This window comes from Salmo salar, chromosome 11 (assembly GCF_965601325.2).
Source record: "Salmo salar chromosome 11, fSalSal1, whole genome shotgun sequence".
NCBI classification, from domain to species: Eukaryota; Metazoa; Chordata; class Actinopteri; order Salmoniformes; family Salmonidae; genus Salmo; species Salmo salar.
In genome coordinates, this window is record NC_138301.1 from 22,919,442 (window position 1) to 22,945,780 (window position 26,339).

At 42.1% G+C, this 26,339-nt stretch overlaps 2 protein-coding genes across 2 annotated transcripts; both read left to right on the forward strand.

Moving 5' to 3' along the window:
- Positions 1-8,112: 8,112 nt before the first annotated feature.
- LOC106562271 (melanocyte-stimulating hormone receptor) lies at positions 8,113-13,964 on the forward strand. Its single transcript, XM_082957813.1, has one exon. The coding sequence runs from the start codon at positions 9,624-9,626 to the stop codon at positions 10,641-10,643; it is 1,020 nt and encodes a 339-aa protein (XP_082813939.1). The 5' UTR covers positions 8,113-9,623; the 3' UTR covers positions 10,644-13,964.
- A 5,823-nt stretch (positions 13,965-19,787) lies between these two features.
- Positions 19,788-25,879, forward strand: LOC106562270 (tubulin beta-3 chain). Its single transcript, XM_014127039.3, has 4 exons — positions 19,788-20,000; positions 23,775-23,883; positions 24,104-24,214; positions 24,487-25,879. Exons 1-4 carry the CDS (start codon positions 19,944-19,946, stop codon positions 25,557-25,559), a joined length of 1,350 nt encoding a protein of 449 aa, XP_013982514.1. The 5' UTR covers positions 19,788-19,943; the 3' UTR covers positions 25,560-25,879.
- The last annotated feature ends 460 nt before the right edge of the window (positions 25,880-26,339 follow it).

Here is a 26,339-nt window from a genome sequence, read left to right on the forward strand (position 1 = left end):
AGGCCAATAGGGGGTTCATTCTGTGTCTTAGCCTCCCAAGCCGCCTGATCATGAGTGTTTGCTGCACGGTGAGTGGTAATCAGTCTAGAAATTACAAGGCTATCTGTGTCTACCATCCAAAAATATCTGTCCTTTCACTTCTCTTGAAGTCTTTGATGCTGAGAAGATTAACTGGTAGGTATTATCTGATATGCAGTTAGTCAGTTGTTGCTAATGCATCTGCCCTTACTCAATCTGAGGACACTGCCTCTCAGGTTCCCGTTACAATAAAGCAGTGTTTCCCAAACTTGGTCCTCGGCACCTCAAGGGGTGCACGTTGTGGTTTTGCCCTAACACTACACAGCTGATGCAAATGATCAAAGCTTGATGATTAGTTGAATCAGCTGTGTAGTGCTAGGGGAAAAACTAAACGTTCACTCCTTGGGGTCCCGAGGACCAAGTTTGGGAAACCCTGCAATAGAGAATCTTACGTACAGTTGATGTAGGAAGTTTACATGCACTTAGGTTGGAGTCATTAAAACTCGTTTTTCAACAACTCCACAAATGTCTTGTTAAACTATAGTTTTGGCAAGTCAGTTAGGACATCTACTTTGTGCATGACACAAGTAATTGTTCCAACAATTGTGTACAGACAGATTATTTAACTTATAATTCACTGTATCATAATTCCAGTGGGTCAGAAGTTTACATACACAAAGTTGACTGTGCTTTTAAACAGCTTGGAAAATTCCAGAAAATGATGTAATGGCTTTAGAAGCTTCTGATAGACTAATTGACAAGAGGACATTTCTCCAAAAAGTACGATCTTTGTCCTCATGTGCAGTTGCAAACTGCGGTTTGACTACGGTTTGCAACTGCACATCTTGTCTGATGAAACAAAAATAGAACTGTTTGGCCATAATGACCATCGTTATGTTTGGAGGAGAAAATTGGACGCTTGCAAGCCGAAGAACACCATCCCAACCGTGAAGCACGGGGGTGGCAACCTCATGTTGTAGGGGTGCTTTGCTGCAGGAGGATCTGGCGCACTTCACAAAATAGATGGCATCATGAGGAGGAAAATTATGTGGATATATTGAAGCAACATCTCAAGACATCAGTCAGGAAGTTAAAGCTTGGCTTTTTTATGGCTGTTTTGGAGCAGTGGCTTCTTCCTTGCTGAGCGGCCTTTCAGGTTATGTCGATATAGGACTCGTTTTACTGTGGATATAGATACTTTTTTACCTGTTTCCTCCAGCATCTTCAACAAGGTCCTTTGCTGATGTTTTGGGATTGATTTGCACTTTTCGCACCAAAGTACGTTCATCTCTAGGAGACAGAGCGTGTCTCCTTCCTGAGCGGTATGACGGCTGCGTGGTCCCATGGTGTTTATACTTGCGTGCTATTGTTTGTACAGATGAACGTGGTACCTTCAGGCGCTTGGAAATTGCTCCCAAGGATGAACCAGACTTGTGGAGGTCTACAATTTTTTTCTTGAGGTCTTGGCTGATTTCTTTTGATTTTCCCATGATGTCAAGCAAAGAGGCACTGAGTTTGAAGGTAGGCCTTGAAATACATCCACAGGTACACCTCAATTGACTGATGTCAATTAACCTATCAGAAGCTTCTAAAGCCATGACATCATTCTGGAATTTTCCAAGCTGTTTAAAAGCACAGTCAACTTAGTGTATGTAAACTTCTGACCCACTGGAATTGTCATACAGTGAATTATAAGTGAAATAATCTGTAAACAATTGTTACTTGTGTCATGTGTCAATTACTTGTGTCATGCACAAAGTAGATGTCCTAACTGACTTGCCAAAACTATAGTTTGTTTACAAGAAATTTGTGGAGTGGTTGAAAGACGAGTTTTAATGACTCCAACCTAAGTGTATGTAAACTTCCGACTTCAACTGTATGTTATATTGGTGCTTGTTCCAATATCAGTTTACTAGGGAAATGACTCTCTACCCTGAGTGTCCTTTTATGACCCTGGAATGACCAGGATATTTATTAGTCATATTTTGCCACCTGCATTCATGAGCACTCTTTCTCTCTGTCTGGTCTCGTGGGTGTCAACAGTTGTTTTGACAGCATTGCTTTGATCTTGTTGGTGACCTTAACTAACCTGTTTCTAACGGAATATCTGTCCACCGAAGCTTTATGATATTCAGTATTAACTTCATTAGTTAAAATGGGGTGTGTTGTATTCAGTCATTTCTCATGAATTCAAGATGCCACATGTCCTCCTTTAGCTGGCTACACTCCTCATTTGGGGGGAATATTCTAGATTATTTTCAACTAAACGTTCTGTCTCCCATTGGTGGAAAAAGCACAAAATGTCATACTTGAGTAAAAGTAAAGATACCTTAAAAGAAATGACTCTAGTGAAAGTCAGAGTAAAACACTACTTGAGTAAAACTCTAAAAGTATTTTGTTTTAAATAAACTTAAGTATCAAAAGTAAATGGAATTGCTATAATGTACTTAAGTATCAAAGTGAAAGTATAAATCAGTTCAAGTTCCTTATATTAAGAAAACCAGATGGCACAATTGGCAAAAAAAAATTTTTTATTGACGGATAGCCAGGGGCACACTCCAACACTCAGACATAATTTACAAACGAAACATTTGTGTTTAGTGAGTCCGCCAGATCAGAGGCAATAGGGATGTTCTCTTGATAACTGTGTGAATTGGACCATTTTCCTGGCAAAATGTAACGAGTACTTTTGGGTGTCAGGGAAAATGTATGGAGTAAAAAGTACATTATTTTCTTTAGGAATGTAGTAAAGTAAAAGTTGCCGAAAATATGAGTATCATGGGATGGTCTCTTCCTTTTGCCAGATGGTCTTTCAAGGACAGTAACTTGGACTCTTTTAAACCCCCAGGCAACATCTCACTTATCAAATTACTTGGAAGAATCAATGACACACAACCAAAAGATGGAGGAAATAAAACATCAAAAGGAATATGTAACAGTGGTGGAAAAAGTACCCAATTTGTCATACTTGAGTAATTGTTAAGATACCTTAATAGAAAATGACTCTAGTAAAAGTGAAAGGCACCCAGTATAAATCATTTCACATTCTTTTTAATAAGCAAACCAGACGGCACCATTTTCGCTTTATTCTTTTTTTCATTTATTTATGGCTAGTATTTTTACTTAAGTACTTTACACCACTGCTTTCTCCATAGCAATGGTGTAAAGTACTTAAGTAAAAACACTTTAAAGTACTACTTTAGTCATTTTTTGGGGTATCTGTATTTTTACCGATACCCCAAAAAACGACTTAAGTAAAAATACTTTATAGTACTACTTAAGTACTTTTTACACCTAAAAGTATTCCTTACATTTTGAATGCTTAGCAGGACAGGAAAATGGTCTAATTCACACACTTATCAACATCCCTGGTCATCCCTACTGCCTCTGACCTGGCGGACTCACTAAACACATGCTTTGTTTGTAAATGATGTCTGAGTATTGGAGTGAGTCCCTGGCTAGCCATAAATAAAAATAAGAAAATGGTGCTGTCTGGATTGCTTAATATAAGCAATGTGAAAGGATTTATACTTTTACTTTTGATACTTACGTATATTTAAAACCAAATACTTTTACTTTTACTAAAGTAGGATTTTACTGGGTGACGTTCACTTTTACTTGAGTCATTTTCTATTAAGGTATCATTACTTTTACTCAAGTATGACAAATTGGGTACTTTTTCCACCACTGTTCCATATTACTTTTGATGCATTATTTCCTCCGTCTTTTGGTTGTGTGTTGTTGATTATTCCAAGTAATTTTATAAGTGAGATGTTGCCCAGGGGTTTAAAAGAGTCCAAGTTATTGTTCTTGAAAGACCATCTGGCAAAAGGAAGAGACCATCCCATGATACTCATTTGCGTAATTGCCTAGTTTTCATTCCCTTGAAATAGTCCAGAAATATGCTGTTTCCTATCAGAGGATGTATAAATGAAAGCAGAGTCAAAGGGTACACCGCCGCTCACACACACACTCAAAACCGTACTCGCTTAAAAGACACCCACATCAACAACACACATACATCCACTCTGTAATGTTTTTTAATAGAACCACATGGTGTAATGCTGTGGGTGCAGTTGGTAGACTGCTGCTCAAACGAAAGCCTTGTTCCAGAGTTTACCTGGAGCTACTGCAGTGCCTGGTCACGAGGGGTGTTCATGTGAGATCTACCCTCTTCCCTGCTAAGACATGTCCCCACAAGCAACATGGTCGGTAGTGTTCACTGTGATATGAAGTACATTCCCAGCTCTATGTGAGCCTCGGTGTCAGAGGAGGATGGGACTATCAGAAACACACTACTCTTCAAAGGTTTGGGGACACTTAGAAATGTCCTTGTTTTTTAAAGAAAAGGACATTTTTTGCCCATTAAAATAACATAAAATTGATTACAAATATAGTGTAGACATTGTTAATGTTGTAAATTGCAATTGTTGCTTGAAACAGCTGATTTTTAATGGAATATCTACATAGGCATACAGAGGCCCATTATCAGCAACCATCACTCCTGTGTTCCAATGGCACATTGTGTTAGCTAATCCAAGTATATAATTTTAAGTGGCTAATTGATCATTAGAAAACCCTTTTGCAACTATGTTAGAACAGCTGAAAACTGTTGTGCTGATTAAAGAAACAATACAACTGGCCTTCTTTAGACTAGTTGAGTATCTGGAGCATCAGTATTTGTGGGTTCGATTACAGGCTCAAAATGGCCAGAAACAAAGAACTTTCTTCTGAAACTCATTAGTCTATTCTTGTTCTGAGAAATGAAGGCTATTCCATGCGAGAAATTGCCAAGAAACTGAAGATCTCGTACAACGCTGTGTACTACTCCCTTCACAGAACAGCACAAACTGGCTCTAACCAGAATAGAAAGAGGAGTGTGAGGCCCCAGTGCACAACTGAGCAAGAGGACAAGTACATTAGAGTGTCTAGTTTGAGAAACAGACGCCTCACAAGTCCTCAACTGGCAGCTTCATTAAATAGTACCCGCAAAACACCAGTCTCAACATCAACAGTGAAGAGGCGATTCACAGTACATCGATAAATCTAGAGAAATCTATGTGAGTAAATCTTTCTCTATTGGATTAGATAAACTACTGAACATTCAGAACTGTAAATAACTAAATCCAGGGAAATCGATAAATTCAGTAAATCTTGATCTATTCAGTTTCTCCTTGTAACCTTCTCCATATTTCTTTCTTCTGCCAACTGTGGGTAGAAAAGTTTAAATGATTTATACAAATTGTCCTTTTCACCTATAGTTATGTAGACAGGTGATTAATTATGTTTTACGAATGGTTTAGGAAGCCTGCAATAATGGTTTATTATAAGCATGGGTGGAATTGTGGGGAATGCTCTTGAAAGTTTTCAAAGTGACATCATATTATCATGTAAAAATGTGTGTGTGTGTGTGGTGGGGGGGGACGGGATTTTTACAATGGTGAGTTCCCAGACTTCTTCCAAGTCCACCCCTGATTCAAAGTATTTCTAATTCTAAAGTTAAAGCTGGTACAGTTTTGCCTGCTGGGATGTACTATTACATGGGTAGTTCAAGGCCACTGTAAAAGAACTATATTGGGTTATGAGACGTTGTTCTAAGAAACACCCTGCGAAACAGCAGGAGCATTGATCAGCACTTGTAATAGACCTTTAACGGTGTACTGAGGTTGAACTGGGGTTAAAGTGCACTACCGGTCAAAAGGTTTAGAACAGCTTCTCATTCAAGTTTTTAAAAATAATTTTTACTATTTTCTACATTGTAGAATAATAGTGAAGACATCACAAATATGAAATAACACATGGCATCATGTAGTAACCAATAAAGTTAAACAAATCAAAATATATTTTATATTTGAGATTCTTCAAATAGCCACCCTTTCTCTTGATGACAGCTTTGCACATTCTTGGCATTCTCTCTGTACTGTGCTCACTTGAACAGGAAGGTGGCGCGGCGGTCCTTCGTGGGCAAATTTTGTCATTAAAGTCTGGCATTCTCTGGATTATTGGTGCTTTCAAGACAACTGGGAACTTGGAAAAGAAACAAGATTGAATCATGATGAAGTCAGTGATCTTCAGGTCGGAGCTCTAGAAAGAGGCCTGAGTTCCCGACATGCAATTCTGAGTTGGATGACCGTTCAAAGCGTATTTTCCCAGTCGGAGCTCATTTTTTTCCGAGTTCCCAGTTGTCTTGAACTCACTGAGTCTGAGATTTTCCAGTTACGAGTTTACAGTTGTTTTGAGCGCGGCAGAAGTCATTATGGATTGACAGCATGGCCAATGTTAAATGTTTATCCTTTTAAGCTTGGAAAAGAGCTACTGGGTGGGCAATTGTAATGTAACTCTATGGCAGCACCCAAGGGGGTTGAATTTTCGAGCTCTCCCTGTAGATTTTGTGGTGACGAGGTGTCCCTATGAGTGACAGAACACTGAGCCAATCACAGCTCAATTAGAGAACATTACCAGCCCCTAAGCTCCATATTTTCCGCTGGCTGCCCCACCACCACAGAAAGCACTGAGCTAGGCTGAAACACCTGCATTTTGGAGCTGCCTTACACAAGAAAGCAAAAAGAGACCATGTTTGAATGCAGCTTTCTTAACTCAATTATTCTTCTTCTTTTTTTTTTACATTGTTTACATTTTTACATCGTATTAATGCCAAAATAACATTCAAAGCAGGTGGGGCTCAAAACAGGTGGGGCTCTGCTCCACCTGCCCTGAATGACAGGTCGCCACTGGCCACATCACTTATCATCTGTCCTATTGGGTCCCCCCTACCTCATCCAACCCCTCTTGTCTCTCTCTTTGACAGACAGTGACAGTCCAGACACACATATGGGAGTTGGCTGCCCCTTTTGCAGAGGGTGTGATAGGCCCAGATGTTGAGTCGATCTGGTCAGGTCTGAAGTTGTAATCCCAGGTAGGAGTGGTGCTCCTCAGCTAGAGGCTGATATAGATCTGGGTCTGGCCCTGAGTGAATGGAGGATTCTCCTTATCTCCCACTATCACACTCTAACTATGGACAGTCTGGCTGTTTACAGTTGACACTGCTGCTCTCCACAGGTGAAAGAGTGCTGCCTTTTGCACAAACTGCAGATTGTGTGTGTTATATCTCCCATGAAATCGCTAGAGGAAGAGGCTGGTTATGCAAGCACTGAGAAGGATTGTTTCAAAGGCTGGAGCCATAACACTTGTCACTTTGTTCAGAACTCTTTATGTGGTTTCCTCCAGCGGGAAGTATTCACTTCTCAGCTGTCACAAGTTTGAACAAATATATCTTGTTTTGGAACATTGTCAACTAAATGATATATTTAATTTTGTTATGGTTTAGGTTTGGTTTAAAGTGATGTTGCTTCATGAGTTCGGGAACTCCGTCCTGAATGGATCCCTGTGTATTGTTAATGGGTGGCTGGGATGAGGTTCAACACTCGACCTCAATTTGTCCTTGTGTAGGCAGGCTACTGTAGCCTACGTGTTCCCTGAAGGGCAGCTTCTTGCGTCATCATGAACCTGAGGCTCCGCTTGTAGTGTTGCGAAGGGTTTCTGAAGTTGGAAAAAAACGCTTTCTTGATTGCTCAACGACACGGTATAAAAACATTTAATCAAATAGAGATTGTAATGAAGTAGAAAAAAACATCCGATTCAATGCAGCGGAGAAAAGAGCCCGCCCTTCTGTTATAATCGGTTCGGTACGCAGGACAGGTAGTCCCCCATACACACACAAAACCTGTCAAAATGCCAAGTGGCTCTGCTGCAACTAGGTCACTACAAAAACCCTCATGCGTAATGGACCAACCCATTCAATCGGGTTTGTCTATCCAAATCCCCTCCCATTTGTTTTGGATAATAGCGCGCGTTTCCGCTGTTTTGGCAGACAACAAACATCATGTTTGCGAGCCTTTACAACATTTATTCTTAAAACTTTATTGTAATTACAAATGTATTTCGGAATGAAATCAAATAAGAAAAATACTGCAACAGTTTGAGTCATAATCATGAATGCATTTACAATTGCGAACTGTGCGTAAAGTTCCCGTCCAAATACAGATACATGAGTGCAGCGTGTCTTTTTTTTATTAACTGATCATTGTTGTCGGTTGCCATTAAGAATCCCTTTCTTAATATTGAGTTGCACCCCCTTTTGCCATCAGAACAGCCTCAATTCGTAGGGGCATGGACTCTACAAGGTGTCGAAAGCGTTCCACAGGGATACTGGCCCATGTTGACTCCAACGCTTCCCACAGTTGTCAAGTTGGCCGAATGTCCTTTGGGTGGTGGACCATTCTTGATACACACGGGAAACTGTTGAGCGTGAAAAACCCAGCAGGGTTGCAGTTCTAGACACCCTCAACCCGGTGCGCCTGGCACCTACCACCATACCCGCTCAAAGGGACTTAAATATTTTGTCCTGCCCATTCACCCTCTGAATGTCACACATACACAATCCATGTCTCAATTGTCTCAAGGCTTAAAAATCCTTCTTGAACCTGTATTCTCCCCTTCATCTACACTGATTGAAGCGGATTTAATAGGTGGCATCAATAAGGGGTCAAAGCTTTCACCTAGATTCACCTGGTCAGTCTATCTCATGGAAAGAGCAGGTGTTCCTAATGTTTTGTACACTCAGTGTATACCATAACCACCACATCCTAGACAAGATACACGGCCGAGGCAGATGCATGTGTAATAATAGCCCTTCCATAGTGTGTGGAGTGCTCCTAATGTTTTGCACACTGTGTATTTGAGGCACGTGAAGTATGCATTGTCTAAATCAATTGGTCACATCAGTTGTGCACAGTGCGCGGTAAATTCCATTTTAGTGCTGGAGGAACATGTTCTCAACTATGTCTTTGAATTATTATTATTATGCTCTGCTCAGGCGATTAGTAAGTATATCAATACTACACTCTCTCCATCCATTTTACTCCCTAATCTTGTTAAATATTTCCATGCGGGATCACGCGTTCATTAGAGTTTGTGTCAGTCTAAGAATCATGCGGTTGGCTTTCGCTATGAGAAAGGAGGAGTTAGAAAGGCGGTGGACCCTTTTAAGAACACACTGTCACTTTATGCGCCTGAGAGCTCACTTGGATAGGCTTCAGTTCACACATTAGGATTGTTTGGAGCCTACTTGGACGTCCAAATGGTAGAGGATTTTCTCTCATGCGATCCAGCACCAATGAGCTGTTTTCAGACTCAGACTAGGATTCTCATCACTTGGAAATACCATACATGGGCTATGTGCAAAATACAGTTGGATAAACCTTTGAATCTAAACAGTTACTTGGGAAAGAGACAATTTCACATGGATGATTCTCCACTGTGAGCATCTGTACTCTTCACTCTGTGTTAAAGTTCGTTCTGGAGACCTCCGTTTGTTGGAAAACATCACTCCAATTTCAGGGTTGCGACATAAACGTGAGCTAAACTACCTTCACCTCACACATTCTGTGCTCTTTTTTCCTGAGGTCACAGCCCAGTTGAATAGGATATGATGTCTATAGAATAACTAGTTAATTCTGTTACACTATAGAGACCACAAAGAAAATATTTTAAGGCTTTTTCTTTCCACCTTATCCAATAGCCTACTACAGCAGAGAGCAGCAGACATGACGGACAACACGTCTCAACATAACTTCATCATGCACCACCACATGGAGCTGAGCACCCTCACCATGTACAGCGAGAACAGCACCGACAACAACACCAGCGCCAGGGAGCAGAACTCTACGACCTGCTCGCTCCGCATTCCACAGGAGCTGTTCCTGACGCTGGGCCTCATTAGTCTGGTGGAGAACATCTTAGTGGTGCTGGCCATCATCAAGAACCGCAATCTGCACTCGCCCATGTACTACTTCATATGCTGCCTGGCCGTCTCCGACATGCTGGTCAGCGTCGCCAACGTAGTGGAGACCATAGTCATGTTGCTCACCGAACACGGGCTGCTAGTGGTCACACCTGAAATGCTGCGGCACCTGGACAACGTCATCGACATCATGACCTGCAGCTCGGTGGTGTCGTCGCTGTCCTTCCTGTGCACCATCGCCGCGGATCGATACATCACCATATTTTACGCGCTGCGTTACCACAGCATCATGACCACGCAGCGCGCCGTGACCATCATCGCGATGGTGTGGCTGACCAGCATCACCGCCAGCATATTTTTCATAGTCTACCACTCGCACACCGCCGTCATTGTATGCCTCGTCACCTTCTTCTGCATCACTCTTGTCTTCACCGCTGTGCTCTACATGCACATGTTCATCCTGGCGCACGTGCACTCGCGGCGCATCATGGCCATCTACAAGTCTCGACGCCAGGGCACGAGCATGAAGGGCGCCATCACGCTCACCATCCTGCTAGGGGTCTTCATCCTCTGCTGGGGACCCTTCTTCCTCCACCTTATTCTCATCCTTACCTGCCCCACGACCCCCTTCTGCACCTGCTTCTTCAGCTACTTCAACCTCTTCCTCATCCTCATCATCTGTAACTCGCTCATCGACCCGCTCATCTACGCCTACAGGAGCCAGGAGCTGCGCAAGACACTCAAGGAGCTGCTCTTCTGCTCCTGCGTCACCTTTCGGTGCGATTCCATGCTGGACTGTCTATTTCCATGGAAGTTCACGTGACTGCAGGATTTGTTCAGGAATAACAGATTATTTGATATTTGCGGCACTATTAGGCGAATGCCTGCCATTGCTGTTGAATTAACTGAAATACATAGTTAATAAACTATGAGACCTCAGGTTGGATTGCGCACAACGGCACAGTGCCACGTATGGGACCTTTTACCAACCCCTGGCCTCTTCCATGTTGCAGGCCAAGCCATACATATATGCCATACTTGCGTGTCGAACAAACGCTTGAACCATAATCTAAAGCATCTAATCTAATTATACACAGCAAATGTGTGATCAGAATTGTAACTTCCACAGTGTTAAATGTATCACTTTCTTAGAAATCATATGTAACCATCTCAAATAGCCTAGTGTTAAACTAACACTTTTAAAAGTGTTGATAAATCAAAGTGATTGGTCCCTAGCACAATGGGTGTTGAAGATTCCAATTTAAATTAACACCTTATAAGAGCTGATGCTGCTAACACTTTCTCAGTGTTAGCTAATTAACATATGTGGTGTTACAGTAACTCGTTTTGGAGTGTTTTAACACTTTAGGGTGTAAAGACTGCACATTTATTTCCCAGGGTTACTTTTTTGCTGTGTGTTTGTTAGTGACAAAGACATGATTGTTGCATTCGATGGCTTTCAGTCATCTAGCCTTTACCAAGTGAGTGACTAAGTGAATATTTGATCATAAAAATGTAATTATTTATGTCAATACACATACATTACTTTTTTTGAATTTATGTTGAAACAACATGGAGTAGATTGAATTTAAGTCTGTGCCCAGTACAGGCCACATTAGCAAGTTACCTTAGTCACTCGCTTTCGAAGTGTTGGATAATTCCTATTGGAATCCAGTCAGAGTTAGAATATCCAACAGCAACAACTGCAGTTAGAATGACTGCCAAGGTAGGGAAGATTGATAAATGAGACTTCCTTAACCATCTGAACTGGAACAACCATTTCAATAACGGGTGAAATAAGGCCAACTACTTACAGATTGGATTAGTTTAGATTTTTTATTTTATTTATCTTTGTTTAGTATAAGATCAATTTATCAATCGATGTGCATGCAGAAACATAGGCCTAGATATTAAAACAAACTATTCTAAAAAGCAACTGGCAACAAGGCATGCTGGGAAATATGATAATGGGCCCCTCCCATGTCTTCAATCTGAGAGAGTTAACGGAAATTAACTCAACACAGCCGAGTAACAACAACACCACACCGTGTTGATTCCACTGTGATTCAAGTAACTTAATTTATTCACTGCGGGTGGTTTCAATTTTAATCCCACTGGTGTTATCCCCACCAGAATCAACACTCAGATATAACACTCACAACACTTTTTACCTCAACACTGTGATTTTAACACCCTCAAATTTGCTATTTAGTTATCATCTCCAAATAACAGCAACTGACATAACTTTTTCAAAGATGCCAATGTGTGTAAAAGCTGCGGGTCCAGTTTTCTCAGGCACCAAGAAACTTTGGTTTAACAGTACATTACTGTAAACTTTACAGTAATGTACTACAGTAATGTACTGTTAAACCAAAGTTGCTTTGGAATTTATGGTAACATACTGTACATTTTTTTACAATAATTTACAGGTAAATGGCTGCCAGTAAATTAGCATAAAAACATGATTATTTTACAGTGTACTATGTAGGACAAATAGTAATTTGTGCTTTAATTGTATAGCCGACACTGGAAATAGACTTTAAATAAGATATAGCAAGTGTTCTGTTTAAAATAGGAAAGAATTTCCCAGAATGTTGTTTGAAAGAGGCTATTTTTGAAGAAAAAGATCTATGGGCATACTGATATACACTAGCCCTAATGCTTTGTATGGAGTCAAAGAAAGATGAGTCATTAAGTTGTGTTTTGTACAAGAAAACAATTCTGTCACGTTTTGATTAAATAAAATTAGTGCATTGTGAAGTCCAATAATAGCCTAATTGGTCTATATAGAGTTGCATTTTTATTTATTCACTCATTATTTGTTTACATCCAACTTCCAAGTATGTACAAAGAAGTTTCACGGTATGATTTAGGCCTAACTTAGCCCACTTAGGCCTTTGACGAAAATGGCCTATAAATTGAAATAAAACTTTTGGAATACAACTTTTTACATGAAATCCAATCTTGAAACAGATCAGACATTTTAAGATTATCCTCACCATTTTAATGCAAATAATAATGTATGCATAGACGGAAAAAAAATGTTTATTTCAATGTTTATTTCACAAGTAGCCCATGTAATGTAGACTAGCCATGTTTTTTAATTGTGTTATGGATGTACTGAACACTTTGAATGTTTCAACATATTTATAAAATGTTCAAAAGCCTCAAGAGGGTATCAATATTCATCCTAAACAATCAATGCTATTTTATGGCTGTGTGTCAGAACCAAGGCTCAAACTTATCTCATTGTAAATGTGTACATTTGATAACTTTTTACTGTATTTCAACATATTGCTATGGTCAAGTTGTACTAATATATACTGAACAAAAATATAAACGCAACATGCAACAATTTCAAAGATTTTACTGAGTTACAGTTCATATAAGGAAATCAGTCAGTTGAAATACATTTATTAAGCCCTAATCTATGGATTTCACATTACTTGGCAGGGGTGCAGCCCACCCACTTGCCAGCCAGGCCCACCCATTGGGGAGCCAGGCCCAGCCAATCAGGGGTGCAGCCATAGGTGGGCCTTAGAGAGCATAGGCCCAACCACTTGCCAGCCAGGCCAAACCACCACCCAGGCCGGATGTGGAGGGGCTGGCGTGGTTACACGTGGTCTGCGGTTGTGAGGCTGGTTGGACATACTGACAAATTCTCTAAAACAACGTTAGCAGCAGTTTATGGTAGAGAAATTGACATTCAATTATCTGGCAACAGCTCTGGTGGACATTCCTGTAGTCAGCATGCCAATTGGTGGATGGATTATATTGGCAAAGGAGAAACACTCACTTACAGAGATGTAAACAAATTTGTGCACAACATTTGAGAGAAATAAGCTTTTTGTGTGTATGGAACATTTCTGGGATTTGTTATTTCAGCTCGTGATGGTGTATTATTTAATAACAGCATCAGTAATGAGGACAATGATAGTACGCATGATAACAATATAATTATAACACTATTGTTGTCATATCATTTGTTACTATAATATTGTTGTAATATTGATAATTAATAATTACTATTATTATTGCAATACTAATAATAACATAATTAATCCTAAAATATTATTGTTCATGTTATTTTATGTACAGTGTCATGTCCTACATTTCTTAATCATGTAATGTTTGTTGATGTCAATCCTCATTTCTTTTAGTCAGTATGTGATCCTGTGGATATTTTTTTGTATATAAAAAACTATTTTGGTTCAGAAGTGTAATTTCAACCTTTCTCAAGCCACAAGTGATGTTATGTGAGAATTCATTTAGTTCCCTCTGAAATACCATATGTGTCTCTCTTGTCCATATAAAGGCCCACAAGCTCTCTGTCCTCAGTGTAACCTGGGCTGACCGTCTGTCTAACTGTCTCCTCTCTCAGACAAGAGGAGAGGTATCTCGGCCTACAGTCCACTGCTCTTCTAAGTCCTCCAAAGAAAGCTTCAATCATTTTTAATATATTATTAAATCCTTTTGAAAGATAATAATTACTGCATTTTTCTATTTCAGGTATCAATATATTTGAAGACACTATTTTTAATACAAGAATACAATTATATACAGCTGTAGTAACCTGGCTGAAACAAGACCAGGAAGAGAGGAGGACAGTTTGTTTTGAGCCAGGCTATAAAGCTGTATACTTGCTGTCATGGGATTGACAGAACATTTTTTCAAGGGATTTTAAATATGGAGAGATATGTATTCAAAATGCATTTATTTTTAGTTAAGCTGCCCACTGAGACACAAGGTCCATTCAACTAGCTGACCCCGGGGTGCTTTTTAATGGAAGGAGACATTTTTAAACTGATGGGGAAAATTAAAAGCTGCTTATGGGCATCTTCATTAAGTTGGATCATTTTCTGATCCCCGTTTTAAAATGAAAGCCTTTGAACCCTAACCTTCACCGATCACCTAGTTCCTTTCCTTCGGGGTGAAATGAAAAGCGTGTTTGTCTGTGAGCTTTCTAGATTTCCTTTTCACTATTGTTTGTTGAATGACTTCAATTGGCAACCAAAGTCAACCAAAGTCAACCAAAGCCATATGCTGTATGCAAAGATGTGACAGGAGCCTTCTATCAAATAAACAGAAAACTGGTTGAGCAGCATCTGAGATTGAGAGTGTGCTGATGATACTGTAACCTTTGGAACTTTGTGGATTTGTTTGTTTGGATGGACATAGTATCCTAACATCCTCATTAGAAGTAGGAGACAGAGCCAGAGGGCCACGGACTTCAGCCTGCCCCCCGTCCCCCCGTCCACCACGTGGTAGCCGGTCGTTGTGGGCCCTGGGGTAGGCTGTGTATTTTGGGAGGACTGAGCGCCTGGAATGCACTGTAATAAGAGGGCTTTCATATCAACAAACATTTTTTTGTTTTGGCCCTATATTAGGCATCAAATAGGAATTCCTGTCACTTCACTGAAGCAATGGGGGGAGGGGGCTGACACTCAACTGATGTCTTCTCCATTAGCTCTGCTACACAAAGCCGCTCTGTTCACATCTTCCACTGCTTTGGTTTGAAGAACCAACATGCTTGCCCTCATTGTTGCAACCCAAGGGAGGAAACTTAAACCCCTTCCTGACAAATGAGTCCTATAGATGAAGAATATTTCCTCTACGAACTCAAATTCATCATAGTGCTTTATAATAGTTTTGGTTTTAGTGTAGTACAATGTAGTACATGATGAAGTCAATGTGGACATAGTGTAACCTCAATCATGCCCCTGTTGACCTTGGGTGCGTTCCAGGTACACAGGTTCTATGCAGGTCTGTGCAGATTATCAGTACAATGACAGTAGAAGTGCAACATCTCAGGAACCACATACAAATACTATATAAGGGTCTATGCAGAAAACTGCTCAGAAAATGTGTATCTGGAACACACCCCTTATGTACTTGTGTCTCTGCATGCACATAATCATGCTGCCATGCCTCTGAGGTCACCACATCCAATCAGAGAAGATCGATAGAGGCGATTAGGCATGTAGGGGTTATGGATGGATGACTGAGGTTGGGATGAGATGGGTGCAGTAATCATTTAGTGGCTGGCATCCAAATGAGCGCTTGAAATCCTGACAAGGACCTGATTGTATAGGCTCCATGTGCGTGTTTTCCCCAAGAAAGTCTGGTCTGAGCCCAATGTCTCCTAGTCACACTGGAATCAAATTAGGTAACCAACATTCTTACTTGCCTGTTGATGCCTTCTGCCTAACCCCGTATAGGTTATATTTTCAACAATGGTCTATACAATGAACTGTATGTAAGTATGAAACTGTACACTGTATGATACGGCCCCAATTTAAAAAATAGCACACAAGTATTTGTTTGAGTTCTGTGCATGGAAGCTTCCATGAAAATCTAACTACAGTATTCTCTTCAGCGATATGTTCATTTCAAAGTGAGACATTACTGACAAATGCTGAAATTAGCTAGTGTGCTCACTTTTAAAGAGAGGTTAGCTAAAGGACAGTTTGAAACGCTTAGGGAGACAAAACGTTAGGTATGGGGTCATACCACGTGCCCAGTTGAATTTTTTTGTGTGGATTTAAAAACTCCACATTCAGTCCCTTTCTGAGATGAGAGGTTGTTTTAAAAACTCCACATTCAGTCCCTTTCTGAGATGAGAGGTTGTTTTAAAAACTCCACATTCAGTCCCTTTCTGAGATGAGAGGTTGTTTTAAAAACTCCACATTCAGTCCCTTTCTGAGATGAGAGGTTGTTTTAAAAACTCCACATTCAGTCCCTTTCTGAGATGAGAGGTTGTTTTAAAAACTCCACATTCAGTCCCTTTCTGAGATGAGAGGTTGTTTTAAAAACTCCACATTCAGTCCCTTTCTGAGATGAGAGGTTGTTTCAAAAACTCCACATTCAGTCCCTTTCTGAGATGAGAGGTTGTTTTAAAAACTCCACATTCAGTCCCTTTCTGAGATGAGAGGTTGTTTTAAAAACTCCACATTCAGTCCCTTTCTGAGATGAGAGGTTGTTTTAAAAACTCCACATTCAGTCCCTTTCTGAGATGAGAGGTTGTTTTAAAAACTCCACATTCAGTCCCTTTCTGAGATGAGAGGTTGTTTTAAAAACTCCACATTCAGTCCCTTTCTGAGATGAGACGTTGTTTTAAAAACTCCACATTCAGTCCCTTTCTGAGATGAGAGGTTGTTTCAAAAACTCCACATTCAGTCCCTTTCTGAGATGAGACGTTGTTTCAGACTTATTGGTTTACAATTTATTTCCCACCGGACATTCAAAATACTTCTAAGAAGTGGTTTTGTCTAGAAGAAGAGGGGCCCTCAGATCCAACCAACAAATTAAGTGAGTCGTAAACTCACTTAAGGCCTTTCAAATATGGATACTGTCTCGACAACAGTGCTTCATGATGTGAACTGCCATTTTATAACTGTTGACCAGATAACCCTGTCATCAAGTCAACTGGTGCTGTGTGACTCATCATGGCAATCCTCCTCTCTAACCTTACTGGGATAATGCAGAGTCAGAGAAGGATAGATAAGTTATGAGATGCATGATTTAATCATTTTGACAGAAGTGTTATATGACAGTAGCATCAATTTCATCAGCTTCACCACACTCTGTGCCCCCTGCCACTATTAGGGCCCTTTATATCAAACATGTTAGAGAGGCTCTGGCAATTTCTGACCACTAGATGGCCATATTGGCTTTGAGACATGGGAGGGGCGGACAAGCAACTCTTGACCAGTGCTGGCAAAACATTTAGCTTCAGTTTTTCTCATTACCCCCAGAATTGGCAGTGCATAGGCCAGTGTTCTACAGACGTGGTCTTGCAGACCCACAGGATGTGGAGACTTTTGGGATTAAAGAACAGTGACATAATCCATGATTCAACTCTCATTAAATCCTCAACAGAGTCATAGCAGACTACCAGTAACCCAGAGCAGTGAAAGTAGGACTACTATTCACAATGTCTAATTAAAGTACCAACTCAGAATTTTCTAACCCAGTAAGATTCCATACAGAATCCCTCTAATCTAGCTTTCCACTCCCTTGTCTATGGCAGTGTGGTCAATAGCCTAATTATTGGTGTTAGCGTCATCTTTACAGGGACACTATGGTTTATTGATGTTCTAACAGGTGAACGCCCCTCTGCTAAAGCACAGTTAGCTCAGCTGTATTAGCAGATGAACAGGAAATCAACAGCTATCCCACATTATGTGGCTGGTTAGCGACGGAGGCTCGCTCACATTGTGTGGATTTAGTTGCTAAGCAGCAGTGGTTGGCAGACACTGAGGGGGCAGAGACGAGGGGGAGGGGGGGGGGGGGCTGTGGTGGCTGCCTCATACTGGTCTCTGCGCTCTGAGCAGAGGTTCCTCAGCTGTTGGTTTCACGGGTGTTGGCTTGTCATCCTCTCCACAGGCTCTGTGTGAAGACAAAGCAGGCCTAAATGTCCAAATAGATGAATGGCTCATCACAATCGTGTTTCTGGAAATCAGAACACACAGCTACTGGAACAGACACAACTTACAGTGTGAGATGTACTGTATGCATGTACTGTAGATGTCTCATACACACACGTGCACACACACAAACAGGACCTTCTTCATAGGCAGGCCATCTGTCCATGAGGAGCGCCACTGGAGTCTTGCTCAGAGCACTTAACCACAACTGCTACCTGACTCAGCAATCAATACATATCTCAGCGGGCAGAGACTGCAGAGAGTTGAGGCATAGATAAACATCCTTGGACCAGACTATTCACTGTATAATGATTGCAGTGTTCATGCTAATAAGGGCCACAGCAAGGTTGTGGTCATCAGTGTTCAACGTGGTCCATTCTTCTTCCTCTCTGAATCTGCCGATACTGAATCATAATGTTTCTGAGATTACAAATATGGGACTCACTTTGGTAAAAAAATATTTTGCTGTCAGAAATTGTTCATCTCTGTCATTAAGGATACGTAGGTGTGAGTGATCTCCTAGTCTATAGAAAAAATGCACCATGCCACAAGACTATGTGCACACAGAGCAATAATCAGTAACACTGTTCAGTATTTAAGATAATCTTCTCTCCTCTCATCTCCCTGACATCTAACTAAGCTGTGTTGTTGCTTTCACGTGACTCTGGGATTTTTCAAATGTTGGTGGTCGTGGTCGTAGTGTTGTTGATGGTGTGGTGTGTCTGTGTGTTTCTGACCGGCATCCCTTTGACAGCTACGACTAGCCAAAATCTATTACTGACCCTTACCACCTCTTAAGGATCCACCCCTTTTTTTCAATTTTCACCTAAAATGACATACCCAAATCTAACTACCTGTAGCTCAGGACCTGAAGCAAGGATATGCATAATCTTGATACCATTTGAAAAGGAAACACTTTGAAGTTTGTGGAAATGTGAAATTAATGTAGTAGAATATAACACATTAGATCTGGTAAAAGACAATACAAAGAAAAAAAACAAACATATTTTTTGTTGTTGTACCATCTTTGAAATGCAAGAGAAAGGCCATAATGTCTTATTCCAGCCCAGGCGCAATTTAGATTTTGGCCACTAGATGGCAGCAGTGTATGTGCAAAGTGTTAGACTGATCCAATGAACCATTGTATTTCTGTTAAAATGTGCCTAATTGATTTATTAATAACTTTTCAAGTTCATAACTGTGCACTCTCCTCCAACAATAGCATGGTATTATTTCACTGTAATAGCTACTGTAAATTGGACAGTGCAGTTAGATTAACAAGAATGTAAGCTTTCTGCCAATAGTAGATATGTCTATGTCCTGGGAAATGTTCTTGTTACTTAAAACCTTAAGAGGTTTTTACCATCACCAAATTTGAACCAGTTCGAAAATGAAATATCGGTCTACAAGTCAGCCACGTCCCGTTAGTTTTCCCCTGACTGGATGCTCTGCCGCAGGTGTCTGCCATTGGTCAGCGACCGTCTCTCTCCAGGACATAAATTACGTCAGAAATTGGTGGAAGGAACATAGTACCCGTTTCGCCACACAGCAGACCTGCGCAAGATAAAACCTCCACTCAGCACTTACCAATCCCTTTGCTTCCGTGTGCGACTGGGACCAGCGCCCTCTCCAACTCGTCCACACCAGTCAACTCGCCCACATCCGCAAGAAGACATACATAACTCACAGAGGACAGGATGAGGGAAATCGTTCACCTTCAAGCCGGCCAGTGTGGCAACCAGATCGGAGCCAAGGTATAAACAAAATATGATTATTTCAAATATTTTTACGCAAGTGCTATTGTGCCATTTTAAGCTTTGTGGTGTAATCTTTTTTAATGTAATGCATTCGTATATTTTTTGTTACACCGAAGTTGTGGGGCAGCGGGTTTACTCGGTAACGTTAGTTTAGTTGAATAGTTTGGGATCCCCGCCTGTGTCGCAGATTGCGAAAGAGATGAGTAGATGGAACTAAACTCCGAGACGGGAAAGGAAGAGGGGGATTTCACTCGCTCCTTTTTTTGGTTCATACACAGTCAATTGAGTAAACCGGGAGAGCCCACACCTTAACCAGACCGGAACTGTGACCATTTGTTTTAATGGTTAACGGACAGAGATCCACCATCTTTTTTAAACTGCGAGTGTGTCATGCACAGACAGGCGTGGTGAGACACTGTTGAAAACCACCACGCCCTCGGGTGGACTGCAGGGGGCCAGACAAAGGCTTGTCCAGCTGCGCAAACACTCCACTTAGGGCCCGAACACAATTTACAGGCCACTGTCACAATGACAAGTATAACTCTCTTTCTCAAAGCAGCCTCCAGTTGCTGTAGTAGTTGATTTCCTATATAGTTAGACATATGACCTATTTGACTGGATCAGTACATCAAAGTTGTATTAATGGAGGATCAAATGATGATAACTGGACCTAAGTTACCACTGCAAATAGCCTACAATCGCAGGGACTAGTGGTTTGGGTTGCTGTCTGTTTTGATGATTTATTACACAGTGAGTCTTCAGGAAGGATATTGCCTAAATGCTGAAAACTTTTCTGTCTAAAGCTGTAATGCATTTTTTACTGTGTGTGACTGAGACAGTTTTTTTAGCCTACAGTAGACAGCTTTTTATTTTGTTGCTGCTCTGTTTTGAATGGCATCACCTGCACTTACAACATCACCTGATTGGCTGGCTGTACGTGGCCATCTAAAACTAAACAGGTCTACAGTTCTTCCTCTCTTTTGTTGTGTTTTGACCATCTGGGGATAGACTACATTAGTTCACTATGATCTATGAGAGTCTACTGGAGGTGGAGACGATTTATCATGGATTTGTTCAACATGGTGGATCATAAATGGCAATCATTTCAGAGTGAAAGACATGGGGGACGAATGACACTGTCTTGTCAGCCTGATGGGACATTTATTATTCATAACATTTAAGGCAGCCTTTTCTGAGCCTCATGAGGCTCTGTAGTGATTTCGGACAGCTACGTAGCCTCATCACCATAATCATCATTACCCAGAACCAAATCTACAGCATCAGCTGAAACATACTTGTTTTACCACAGCTGAACAAGTGAACCTGTCATGTATCCACTTTCCTTCACTCCCCTCTGGAGTATTTCACTGGTGACTCGGCTCTTTTGCTGATTCTGACCACCGTTTCTCTAATGGGGCAGTTGTGAAAATGACTTGTTCATAATGCTCAGGTTACTCCCAACAAAGAGAAACCCAGAGAGATGGGGAAGGGAAGAGAATGTGTTGGGAGTGGGACTTTTTGTCATCTGATATACTGCAATGTTGAGCTCATTCTGATGCTCAACTATGATATGGCAGTTTGTCTACTAGCACAACACATCTGCCATTGCTAATGCAGTACAGGATGAAGTCCGATGACAACGGAAGAATTCTACACTTTTGCCAGTGTAGCGACAGTAACTAAGAATGAGAGGGCAAATTCCACAGACTCTTTAGTCATCTAACTCTGTATTTTTCTATCGCTAGCGGTTTACCTTTAATCTCTCTCTCTCCCTTTCTTATTTATTTTCTGTTTCTTTGTTTGTCCCCTAGAAGAGATATTGCCAGATTGAGTTACAGAGCCATAATTAAGGAACAAGTGGAACTCCGAATTACCGATTTAGATGGCAGGGGACATCTGTTTGGGACAGGATAGATAATTGGAGAACTAAAGAGTATCTTCTGCAGAGGAGGGAGTACAGCACCTGGGGAGAGGAAGAGGGACACCATTGTCAGAGCTCAGACCTAAGATGGTCTTCATACTGGGTGTGGTGCCCTTTGTCACAGCAGTCTGGATAGAGGAAAGGTTGTTTTTGTCAACACACTGACACCATATTGGATTAATCTATAAGTCATTGCTTATCATCTTTAAGTCTTTGCTAGGTAAAGCCCCACCTTATCTCAGCTCACTGGTCACCATAGCAGCACCCACCCGTAGCACGCGCTCCAGCAGGTATATTTCACTGGTCACCCCCAAAGCCAATTCTTCCTTTGGCCGCCTCTCCTTCCAGTTCTCTGCTGCCAAAGACTGGAACCAACTGCAAAAACCACTGAAGCTGGAGACTCATATCTCCCTCACTAGCTTTAAGCATCAGCTGTCAGAGCAGCTCACAGATCACTGCACCTGTACATAGCCCATCTGTAAACAGCCCATCCAACTACCTCATCCCCATATTGTTATTTATTTTTTGGCTCCTTTGCACCCCAGTATCTCTACTTGCACATTCATCTTCTGCACATCTATCACTCCAGTGTTTAATTGCTAAATTGTAATTACTTTGCCACTATGGCCTATTTATTGCCTTACCTCCCTAATCCTACCTCATTTGCACTCACTGTATATAGACTTTTCTATTGTGTTATTGACTGTACGTTTGTTTGTGTAAATCTGTGTTTGTGTCTCATTGCTTTGCTTTATCTTGGCCAGGTTGCAGTTGTAAATGAGAACTTGTTCTCAACTAGCCTGCCTGGTTAAATAAAGGTGAAATAAAAAATGTAAATGTCACTTCATCTGGCTGGCTGTTGAGTGACACAAATATGGGATTAACACTGATACCAATATGGGATCACTATGGGGCTTTTGAGAGACCATTGTTATTGCGTACAGTATCTTTTTGGTGTTTTTGTGTCTGCTTTTAGTGAATGCCCAGATGGTGTTTTTTGCTTATTAAAGGAGAACAGCACTTTGCACATAAGGACCTTCTATTGCATAGTAATGAGAAACTGTAAAATGGACAATATCTAATCTGTGACTTGATATGGCCATTTAGCGTCCTCCGTCCAAGTACGTGTCCTGTGTTTGCCCTTGATAGTGCTGTCTGTGGGCCTGCGGGTGTCTGTCTGTGTTCTATTTTAGATTTTCATAGGGCTCTGTCTCTGTCTGATACACACACACTGGCCTATACACTCAGTGACAGTATACATATTTTAAGTGATCAAGGGGACTTCATTAGGCAGTGTCCTCTTTTGGCTCTTTACCTAGCAACACTGTGTGTGTGTGTGTGTGTGTGTGTGTGTGTGTGTGTGTGTGTGTGTGTGTGTGTGTGTGTGTGTGTGTGTGTGTGTGTGTGTGTGTGTGTGTGTGTGTGTGTGTGTGTGTGTGTGTGTGTGTGTGTGTGTGTGTGTGTGTGTGTGTGTGTGTGTGTGTGTGTAAGCAGAGAGAGCCTCCAGATGGAGTCCGTCCCCCCTGAGAGGGCCTCTACCTCAGTATGAGTCTAGTGACCCAAGGCCCTGGGGGAGGGTGGAGACAGCTGGACTAACTGTTGGGTTAAATGGGGTCATGGATCAATGAAGCAGAACCCAGGACGGATGGCAGACAAAGCCTAGACGCCCACTATCCCAACTTACATTGGCCCACACTCCTAACAGTTTTTACTAGAGCCCCCCACTAATTTCACCTCCAAGTACCCAAGTGATAGTTCAATATGGTCCCGACTATAAATCTGAAGTTTCCATCCACTTTGCTTGTATAGAACTATGTGTTTCTGGTAATGTTTGTCTTTGTGTTGTGCAGTTCTGGGAGGTGATCAGTGATGAACATGGCATCAGCCCTACAGGGAACTATGAGGGCGACTCCCCACTGCAGCTGGAGAGGATCAGTGTCTACTACAATGAGGCCTCATGTGAGTCTGATACTGGAACTAAATACACATCTACACAACACTAAAAGCCCTGTTGCTCAATACTTGTAATGACCTGTTTCAGTTGAACATTCTCTCACTCTTTGGGGTTTATCTAGACTTGAGAATATCCACTTTAATCCTATTGTCCTGAACTTGACTGTGATATACAGTAGTATTTATTAGGGCGTTGCAGGTAACAACATCTGCTTTGTCTCCCCAGCCTCTAAATACGTCCCCAGGGCCATCCTAGTAGACCTGGAGCCAGGAACTATGGACAGTGTTCGCTCTGGGACCTACGGACAACTCTTCAGACCAGACAACTTCATCTTCGGTCAGTATCAGTCTGTCCAACGTGGGTTAAATATGGCCACAGTGCTCAGTGGCTGTTACTGCCTGACCACAATCTGCCATTTACAGTCTCTTCTGTCATTATCACTAACAACATAAATAGTCTGATGTAATATTTCCTTTAAAGACATTTGCTTCTATTTACTTACAGTAAATGCTCCCAAATGTCATTAAAATGATGTAAATGTGTAGCTCCTGTACACATGCAGTGTTAACTGCTGAAGCTCTATCTTGAAGTGTGTTGTTGCCCTATAGGTCAGAGTGGAGCTGGTAACAACTGGGCTAAGGGCCACTACACAGAGGGGGCAGAGCTGGTGGACTCAGTACTGGACGTAGTCAGGAAGGAATGTGAGAACTGTGACTGTCTCCAGGGCTTCCAGCTCACCCACTCCCTGGGAGGGGGCACAGGCTCTGGCATGGGGACCCTGCTCATCAGCAAGATCCGGGAAGAGTACCCTGACCGAATCATGAACACCTTCAGCGTGGTGCCCTCCCCTAAAGTATCAGACACCGTGGTGGAGCCCTACAACGCCACCCTGTCCATCCATCAGCTGCTGGAGAACACAGACGAAACCTACTGCATTGACAACGAGGCGCTTTACGACATCTGCTTCCGCACGCTCAAGCTCCCCACGCCCACCTACGGAGACCTCAACCACCTGGTGTCGGCCACCATGAGCGGTGTTACTACCTCCTTCCGCTTCCCCGGCCAGCTCAATGCTGACCTCCGCAAACTGGCTGTCAACATGGTGCCCTTCCCCCGTCTGCACTTCTTCATGCCTGGCTTCGCCCCCCTCACGGCGCGTGGCAGTGCGTGCTACAATGCACTGTCTGTGCCTGAGCTCACCCAGCAGTTGTTTGACGCCAAGAACATGATGGCCGCTTGCGACCCGCGTCACGGACGCTACCTGACCGTGGCCATGGTGTTCCGTGGTCAGATGTCCATGAAGGAGGTGGACGAACAGATGTTGGCCATCCAGAGTAAGAACAGCAGCTACTTCGTTGAATGGATCCCCAACAACGTGAAAGTGGCCGTCTGTAACATCCCGCCCCGCGGTCTCAAGATGTCCGCCACCTTCATCGGGAACAACACTGCCATCCAGGAGCTGTTCAAGCGCATCTCCGAGCAGTTCACCGCCATGTTTCGCCGCAAGGCGTTCCTGCACTGGTACACCGGAGAGGGCATGGACGAGATGGAGTTCACCGAGGCAGAGAGCAACATGAACGACCTGGTGTCAGAGTACCAGCAGTACCAGGATGCCACCACCGAGGAGGAGGGAGAGATGTATGAAGACGATGAGGAAGAGTCAGAGAGCCAGGCCCGGTGAACACCTTGGAAGAGGAGCCAAGCTTGTGTAAACCCAGCCGACAGAGCTTTGTCGGTGTGTAGCAGGATTATTATCTGCCTTGTGTACACTGTACTGTATAACACTCCCTTCCTATATCCCCCTCCCTGCTCTCACTGTGTCTTTGCTAACTGTTAGCCCCACTTCCCTTAGCCCTCTGACCAACTCATGGCCTCCTGTTGATTTATCCTGTTGATAAAAACCTCCCAGACAGACCACTAAGTTGAATGGGTGAAATAAAGTGTCTCATAAACTGATGACGAATAGCCCTTAATTTCTTATAATAAACATGTTCAAGCTTACTTTGTAATCAGCCTTTTCTGACTTGTTTGGGGATATTAAACATGAATAATATTATACATCTTATTTTGCTACACTGTTCAGGGTTTCTGAAGTTGTTTTTCGTGGAAACGGGGACAGTGTATTGCAGTACAATGACTAGGGGTCTTTCAGAAAAATAGGATAAAGCAGGGCCTTGTTAAACTTGGACTCCACTGCATGACTGTCCCATGTGGAGGTGACCTAGATGCTGGATAAAAATACTGGATCTTAGTCCCCTGGAGGTTGAGGCACACCTTGGGCAGCATGGGTAGAGTCTGGCTAGAACAGGCTGTGAGGAGCTAAGATGGTGGACGATCTACAACGTGTCAAACTGATTCTACAGAGGGCTGGGTGTTTTTGCTCCTCCCTTGACTTCAGGTTAAGGTCACTGACTATTAAGGAACTCCCCTCACCTGGTTGTCTAGGTCTTAATTGAAAGGA